This window comes from Dipteris shenzhenensis, chromosome 4, assembly GCF_047967505.1.
Source record: "Dipteris shenzhenensis isolate YYH24624 ecotype China chromosome 4, Dip_SZ_1.0, whole genome shotgun sequence".
NCBI classification, from domain to species: Eukaryota; Viridiplantae; Streptophyta; class Polypodiopsida; order Gleicheniales; family Dipteridaceae; genus Dipteris; species Dipteris shenzhenensis.
This window is the reverse complement of record NC_141599.1, coordinates 40,876,241-40,885,137: the sequence shown is the minus strand read 5'-3', so window position 1 is coordinate 40,885,137 and position 8,897 is coordinate 40,876,241. Positions and strand designations below refer to the sequence as shown.

The window sequence follows — 8,897 nt, the reverse complement described above, 5'->3', positions numbered from 1 at the left end:
TGGAGTCCATGTGCTTATCAAGTGGGACGCATGTTATGTCTGATGACATGAGAAAACAAAGGAAACACCCAATCTTAAAGGAAAGCCAATCGACACGACATTGAATACGTGAGTGTCACTAGAAGGGGTGGCGTTACTCATACATGTATATGCAACCCATTGATGACAAGGCCTCTATTGGTTGTTGAAGGACATTGGCATGTTACTTGGGTTAAGTCTTAGCCTAAAATATTTAGACCTACTGACCAAAGGGGGGTATTTGTTGGATGTCTTTCCAAGGGTGGATGCCACGCATGTCGCACATGGAGATGGAGGAGATTATCGTGGGAATGAAATTCCTCTTAGGAAAAAGATAACAAGGAGAAGCATTGTATCTATAGTTTAAAGGGCAATAATTATAAATGCCAAGGTGGTGAAAGAGGATATTGTGGTTACAAATCGCCACTTTGCTTTCAATTTGGAGAGCTGTGGTAGCAATCCTTTGGGCGCTACGTACACAGTTGTCATAAACCACAATCTAACTTGTACATGCTCGGACTTCATGCGTCAAATATCAAAGGAAAAGGTTGTAGCATGCAAGCATTTATATTTTATTCACATTGCCTTGTTGGGCTTAGGCATGGATGCAAATGTGTGCATTTATGAGTTAACCCTTACAATTGCAGATTGTTTCAACCTCAGCTGTAGGAGGAGCATCCCCATCATGTAGATGGAATGAAGTTTTGTTGGGTAATTGTCCAGTTATTGTATTTTTTGAGTAGTCTCTTCTTGTCGATTTCATCTTTGTTTTTGAATTACTCCCTTTCCACACTGATCAATCTAATGACAGGTAGGGATGGAGTGATAACGTGGACTACCATTCAGATCACATGGCAGATCAATGGATCCATCCAATGACGTGGACCATGAATCAATTTGATGATGCCACGGAGTTTCCTTTCTCAATTGGATATATAGGCCCCGGCCTATGCCATAGAAAACAAGGTCAATAAGCTTGTAACCTCGGAAACTCGCAAAACGCCAAGATCCTATCAAAGTGCAAGCTAGAGGTGAGGGCATTTCCTTCAGGAGTGAGTTTTACTAACACTAGAAGAATCCTAATAACCTAATATCATTAGGAATAGAAAGGGAGACTGTAAAACGATAGCAAAGAACAAGAATATTTGTATTGCATGGGATGTCGAGACCATATGATTATATAAAGAGTGAAGAGCCACACATGAAAAAGTATGCACATGAAGAGGTGTGTACCTCTTGTGAAGGGTGCAACCACAATGTCATAAATAGAAGTATCGTCTTCATAAAGTGTATGCCTCTTTAGACGAGTTGTGACTCTTGATTGTAGCTCTTGTGGTGTGTGCCTCATGGGAATAAGGTATAGCCCTCCACAGGTGTCCATTCATCCATAACCATCCAATAAGGTTTTGGGAAAGGAATACGTCAGGGATCGTGACATGGGCACTTGGCTTGGCGAATAGACCTGATTTCTAGAAACTCAATATTCACATTTTGTCAGCAGATTCACTATCTTGACAATGCAACTTGCTATAAACACAACCTGAACTGACTGAATTTCATCCTAAATACGTGCCCCAATAAAATCAGCCAAGGAGACACCCGTACATTGTTAGGGATGAAAACCAATGTCATGTCTTCAATTCTAGCAGAAAATTTCAAAGGACACTGGCACCTACGGATGCACTAGCAGCACCAATAGTCCCCACAAGAACACTTCATTGAAGACATGCATTTGTTTGCATCTCTAACAGTGTATGGGTGTCCCTTGGGTGACTTTATGATGGGACCAGCTTCTACCTATACCCACATTATTTGTATCAATGGATATGTCTCATGACACCCAGGGACATACCACCCTTCCTCCCTCATTTCGAGAGAAAGATCTTCAAGCTTTGCATCTATTTTTTTCATGTGGGAATGTCTAGTATACTTTACTAAAAGCAAACGCAAAATCCCCCTTTTGTCAGTCCACCAGCTGCCTTGGCTTCTTCCATGCTAGCTTTTAGACTCTCATTGCCTCAACCTTCTCTTGTACCTCTTGCATGTGAGCATTGGCATAGACATTGGACATCAAGACATAAGATGCACCATCCTTTTCATCCAATTGCACTGCATGTTCAAAGGCCAGTCTTCCAAGCTCCACATTACCCCATTTTCGACAAGCACCCAACATCGTCAGCCACACAACAAGATCAGGATGGAAAGGCATCTTCTTCACCATCGCTATTGCCTTGTCTAATTGGCCTGCACGGCCAAACAGGTCAACCATGCCACTGCAGTGCTCAATAGTTGGTGAGATGCCATAGTCTCTGCTCATTGCCTCAAAGTAACTCTGGCCCTTATCCACTAGACCCATGTGACTGCATAGAGTAAGGACGATGGAGTATGTGATACCATTTGGCTTTATCTCTTCTCTCAATCTCGCAAGCATCTGGAAAACCATTTCGCATTCTCCATGCTGGGCATATCCTGTGATCAGTGCATTCCAAGAGACCTCATCTCGAACTAGCAACTTATCGAACGCTTCCCGTGCTTCTAGAAGAGAGCCACATTTTGCATATATATCCACCAAGGTATTGCCAACAGCAAGAGCACTTTCCAGTCCCTTTCTGGCTATCTCAGCATGCATTTCACGGGCCTTGTCTATGGCTCCTATGGTGCCACAAGCTTTCAAGCTGCAAACAAATGTGACAGCATTTGGAGAGAGACCGTCCAGTTGCATTTGTTCAAGACAGTTGAGTGCTTCCTCACCAACCGCATGATCCGCATATCCTGCAATCAGTGCATTCCACAAGGCCTCGTCTCGAACTGGCAGGTTGTCAAATGCTTCCCGGGCTTTGGCAAGAGAACCACACTTTGCATACATGTCCACCAAGGTGCTGCCAACAGCAAGATCTCTTTCCAGCCCCTTTCTGGCTATCTCTGCATGGTCCTTGTCTATCATTCCTATGGTGCCACAAGCTTTCAAGCTGCAAACAAATGTGACAGCATTTGGATAGAGACCCTCTACTTGCATCTGTTCAAGAAAGTTGAACGCTTCCTCCCCAAGCCCATACTCTGCATATCCTGCAATCAGTGCGTTCCACGAGACCTCGTCTCGAGCTGGCAGCTTGTCAAATGCTTCATGTGCTTCTGCAAGCGAGCCACATTTTGCATACATATCCACCAAGGTGGTACCAACCACAAGATCACTTTCCAGGCCCTTTCTGGCTATTTCATTGTGTATTTCTCGGCCCTCGTCTATCAGTCCTATGCTGCCACAAGCTTTCAAGCTGCAAACAAATGTGGCAGCATGTGGAGAGAGACCCTCCAGCTGCATCTGTCCAAGACAGTTCAGAGCTTCCTCACCAAGCCCATGCTGAACATATCCTGCGATCAGTGCATTCCATGAGACTTCATCTCGAACTAGCAGCTTGTCAAACACTTCCCGAGCTTTCCCAAGAGAGCCAATTTTGGCATACATATCCACCAAGGTGTTGCCAACAAAGAGACCTGTTTCCAACCCCTTTCTGGCAACCTCGGCATGTATTTCTTGGCCCTTGTCTATCGCTTGTACACTGCCGCAAGCTTTCAGGCTGCAAACAAATGTGACAACGTTTGGGGATGGACCCTCCAGTTGCATGTGTTGGAGACAATTCAGCACTTGCTCACCAAGCCCATGCTGGGCATATCCTGCGATCAGTGCATTCCATGAGACCTCGTCCCGAACTGGCAGCTTGTCAAACACTCCCTTTGCCTCCACCAACGAACCACATTTGGCATATATATCCACCAAGCTGCTGCCAACAGCAAGATCTCTTTCCAGCCCCTTGCGGGCTATCTCGGTATGTATTTCTCGGCCCTTTTCTATCGCTCCTATGCTTCCACAAGTTTTCAGGCTGCAAATAAATGTGACAGCATTTGGAGAGACACCCTCCAGCTGCATCTGTATGAGACAGTTCAGCGCTTGCTCAGCATGCCCATGCTCAGCATATCCTGCCATTAGTGCACTCCACGAGACCTCATCTTGAACTGGCAGCTTGTCAAACACTTCCTGTGCTTCGGCAAGCAAGCCACATTTGGCATACATACCCAGCAAGGTGTTGCCAACAGCGAGATCTGTTTCAAGCCCCTTTCTGGCTATGGCGGCATGTATTTCTTGGCCCTTTTCTATCACTCCTATGCTGCCACAAGCTTTTAAGCTGCAAACAAATGTAACAGCATCTAGAGAGAGACCCTCCAGTTGCATCTGTTTGACACAGTTCAGCGCTTCCTCACCAAGCCCCTGCTCGGCATACCCTGCAATCAATGCATTCCATGAGACCTCGTCTCGAACTGTTAGCTTGTCAAACGCTTCCCGTGCTTCTACAAGCGAGCCAGCTTTGGCATACATATCCACTAAGATATTGCCAACAAAAAGATCTGTTTGCATCCCCTTTCTGGCTATCTCGGCATGAACTTCTCGGCCCTTGTCTATCGCTCCTATGCTGGCACAAGCTTTCAAGCTGCATACAAATGTGACAGCATCTGGAGAGAGACCCTCCAGTTGCATCTGGTCAAGACAGTCCAGTGCTTCCTCACTAAGCCCCTGCTCGGCATACCCTGCAATCAGTGCTGTCCACGAGACCTTGTCTCGAACTGGCAGCTTGTCAAATGCTTTCCGTGCTTCCACAAGTGAGCCACATTTGGCATACATATCCACCAAGATGTTGCCAACAAGAATATCTTTTTCCAGCCCCTTTCTAGCTATCTCCGTGTGTATTTCTTGGCCCTTGTCTATCGCTCCTATGCTTCCACAAGCTTTCAAGCTGCAAACAATTGTGACAGCATCCATAGAGAGACCCTCCAATTGCATCTGCTTGAGACATTTGAGCGCTTCCTCACCAAGCCCATGCTGGGCATATCCTGAGATCAATGTGTTCCATGAGACGCCACCTTGAATCGGCAGCTTGTCAAATGCTTCCTGTGCTTCCGCAAGCAAGCCACATTTGCCATACATATCCACCAAGATGTTGCCAACAAAAACATCCGCTTCCAGCCCCTTTCTGGCTATCTCGGCATGTATTTGTCGGCCTCTTTCTGAATCTTTCAGCCTAGCACAAGCCTTTAGTACAGTGACAAAGGTGTACTTGCTGGGGTGTACAAAATCCTCTTGCATTTTCTGGTAGAGATCGAGGGCATGCCTTGAATCCCCAAATTCAGTATAACCCCCGATGAGCGAACTCCAAGAATACTCATTCCGATCAACCAACTTATTAAAAACCTGCTGTGCATCCCACATGCTTCCAACTTGCACCAACATTGGTACGACGTAATTCCCAAGAGATCTATGATCTTCCAGCCTATTTTTGCACAGATAGGCATACAAGCGCTTGGTATACGCTAGATTTTTCTTTGCTCTGCACATACGCAAGATACATGTAAGGTTCTGAACTGAAGGTGGCTCGGGCATCTGTTCCATAGACACGAGTGCCTCCTCTAAGTTGAGGGTTTCCCAGCCACTCTTTTGCATTTCTCGTGTTTCAGATGCCTTGACATTTACTCCAGCCTTGCCACAATGCACCCAGCTTCTGTCTTGGGCCTGACCGGTGAATGCTTTGGTTTTTTTCTCTAGCATGTCTTTAACCCAACCTGGATTGTGGTTGTCCCACATCTGTGAGGGGTCTGTGAAGTACTCCTTCAATAAAGGCCCGGTCCCCGACCTGCCTGCGAAGAATGAACACAACGAAAACAAATTGGCAGAAGTAATTAGCCAAAAAAAAGAACAAATTTACATAGATAAAGATAAGGACAGCCCTCCTTATCCACTTTTATAACAATATTAGAACAGTGGGGGAAAACTGACCGTTGCATAAATACAGTTGAGGACAGCAGTACCTGAATGCGAACAGTTCCCCACCACCGCTCCACTGTCCTCCGGGGGAACCATCGGACAGCGAGGGCTTCGCAAATGAGCTGCCAACCAGTAGGATTGTGGATCTTGGCTACGAAAAAACCTTGGACCATGCACCTGAGATACGATAGAGCTACGTGGTTTCGTTACGGTTGCGTCAAACGGATGACAGGGATCCCTGCCTCCCACTGTATATACGTTCGACATCATGACGAGGACAAGTCGAGGCTTAATTACATGAGAACTGAGATGGCCTCATAGACTGAACTACCATTTGGTTTGGGCTATCGCATCCATTAGCTTCTGCGAAAGGCTTCCTTGCTTTCGGGAGCAAGGCATTACCAACCGATGCTGTTCCATATCGACTGAGTCATTCTCTGTTGTACCCTTAACTGGAATCAGCGTTGGGGATTCTCAGCTCCGAAGAGCTCCATCCAACTTCTCTGTACAATACTGGATTCCTCAAGGACTGTGACTCGGCTTGTTCCTTGAGCAGACCAAGCTCTCAGGGGTGCAATTCCGATCCGGCACAAAGCATCTCCCTGCCGCTCTTCGATGCGTGCTACTACGTGGGAGGCAATCCAAGCGCCGTCGAAGTTGCCTTTGCAATATCCACACAAAATCACATTGCTTACCTTGCGCACCTATGAACTTCTTGATTCTGGTACCTTGTATCCATGGTCACTGAGAAATCCGGCACAGTCCCCTTAACGAAAAACCTCAGCTGTTCCGCCAAGCTTCATCCCTCGCTTTTCGCTCAGCACCAGCAGGCAAGAGACAGTTAACGGTTGGTATTTTGGGAGAGCATCACGTGTGGCCAGGGGAGCATCACACTTGGGGGTCCCGACTCGCCAGCTGGATTCCGAGCACTTTCCTCCCTCGGACGCAGCCCCTATTTGAGGTAGCGTCTCATGCGCACAATCGAGATTTAGAGCAGACTGTGCCGGCGGCATGAGCAAAAGGTTGACAACGCCAAAGACTGCGCCAACACTCTGACACACTAACACTTGGGCAAGAACAACACCACCATAGAGAAAAAATTGGCACAGGGTATTGGGGGCAAATTCGCTTTCTGAACCCGATTCGGGGGAGGGTCTCACGTGCACAATCAGACTGTGCTGGCAGCACGAGCAAAAGGTTGACAATGTGAAACACTTGGCAAATGTAGGAGTTGGCTAACATAGAACCCTAGCAGAAACGCCTAAGGGCTCACGCTGAAGACTACGCGAACACTTTGACACACTAACAGTGGGCAAGAACTACAACACCATGGAGAAAAAATTGGCACAGGTACTTGGGGGCAAATTCGCTTTCTGAATGCGGCTAGATCTGATGGATCACATTAAATCTAAGAGGACCCCATACCCTTACGTAGGATACTAATCCCTCCTAAATTTTCAAAAAGTTGTGTATAAGTCTGAATGGAGCATTGTTTGTCACAATAGAGAGAGAGAAAATTTGAGGCATTTTAGAAGGCTTCCCCACGCCTGCTACTAGCAAGGCTATGCCAACATGTCCCCACACGCCATAGCAATGCTAGAGATCATTTTCTCTAGCATTGGACTGCTAGCCCAGCAAGGCTGTTTGCAAGCATACTAGTTCAGCATTCCAATGCCCCAAGACTTTGTTTGGCGAAGATCCGTCCGTCGTCCATGCCATTCGTGAAGTAGACTTTTGTCAGGGTGGATTAATCCAATAGCATCCTGCAAAGCCAACATGCGGGGATAGAGATTAGGCTCATGCATTGCCAATTGATTCGACGGCCTCCCCAGTCTCAACCGTAACGCGGAGAGGCCACATACCCCATGGAGTTGAGCTGTCAAAACAACCTAGGGAACTATTTCTTCAGCAAGGCAGTGGTACGGGCTCTAATACCAGGGAGACCTAACCCACCATATAGTTTAGGGGCTTTCATGTCTTCCCATGGAATGCAAAGTACTCTCCTTTTACCTCTATCCTTAACCTGTGATTTTTTTTTGAACAATCTTGCTAACCCTGATGTTCCTCAAGTACTTAATTCTTGTGGTTAGCCTCATGGATTTCTTCGTCTTGACCAGCATCTAGTGAGACAAGCCAAGAATCATTCGAAAGAGAACCTCCTTGATGCAATAGAGGAGAAACCACCTTTCATAGAGCAGAAAAATTTCCGCTTGCAGCACCATCAAATAACTACAAACAAGTTTGTCCTTTTTTCCCACCATTCTCCATGCCTTGCCTTTTGGGGCTTCGAGAGGGGTTTCAAACTTACCCTAATCCCCTTCCACCACCGCTCTAACACCAACCAAGGCGAAGATCCGGTTAGCCGTCCTGCACATGCAAGACCGTGCTTCACTTTGGTGGGCAACTATGGTCAACACTAGACAGCAAGCCCACACTTGGAAGCGCTTCAAGAAGAACTTGATGAGGCACTTCTTGCCTAAGGAGTTTAAGAGAGATACGATGGTGCAGTGGGACATCCTCCGCCAACGCCAAGAAGAGAAAGTCAGTGAGTATGTTGATCGTTTTTGGGATACTTTATTAAAAGTTCAAGCATTCAGTAGGAAGGATAAAAAAGAGCAGCAAAGGAAGTTCTTTGCTGGCCTACCATATATCGTTCAGCATGAGGTGGACATTGCCACTCCTACTTCTCTCGAAGACACCATCAACATCGCCTTGAAGGTGGAGAAGAAACAGTCTTTCTCGAAAAAGCGAAACGGCAGCAACAAGAAGCGGAAGTCCCAGGGAACTTCTTCCAAGGAACAAAAGGGTAAGGAGACAGCAAAGGATGCACCAAAAGAGCAAAAGTCAACCAACCAGCCTCCTTCGAAGAAAGCAGCCCGTACTTTTAGCTCATTGTCTCCACAACAGAAGCAAAAGTATTGCTCCGAAGGGCGGTGTTTCAAGTGTGGTGAGCGAGGCCACAACTTCTACGAATGCCCTCAAGCTGCCAAAAACAACAGTAATAAAGAAGCAGCTCCCAAAAAGCCAGTTTTGGTAGTTAACAAGGTGGAAGCACCTCCAGAAATGG

The 8,897-nt window shown here is 46.6% G+C and overlaps 1 protein-coding gene across 1 annotated transcript; it reads right to left on the bottom strand.

The window, feature by feature from the left end:
- Nucleotides 1-1,351: 1,351 nt before the first annotated feature.
- Nucleotides 1,352-6,560, bottom strand: LOC147902870 (pentatricopeptide repeat-containing protein At2g39620-like). Its single transcript, XM_087373870.1, has 2 exons — nucleotides 5,875-6,560; nucleotides 1,352-5,703 (listed from the first exon to the last, which is right to left on the bottom strand). The coding sequence occupies exons 1-2, from the start codon at nucleotides 6,098-6,100 to the stop codon at nucleotides 2,021-2,023; spliced, it is 3,909 nt and encodes a 1,302-aa protein (XP_087229996.1). The 5' UTR covers nucleotides 6,101-6,560; the 3' UTR covers nucleotides 1,352-2,020.
- Nucleotides 6,561-8,897: the final 2,337 nt, after the last annotated feature.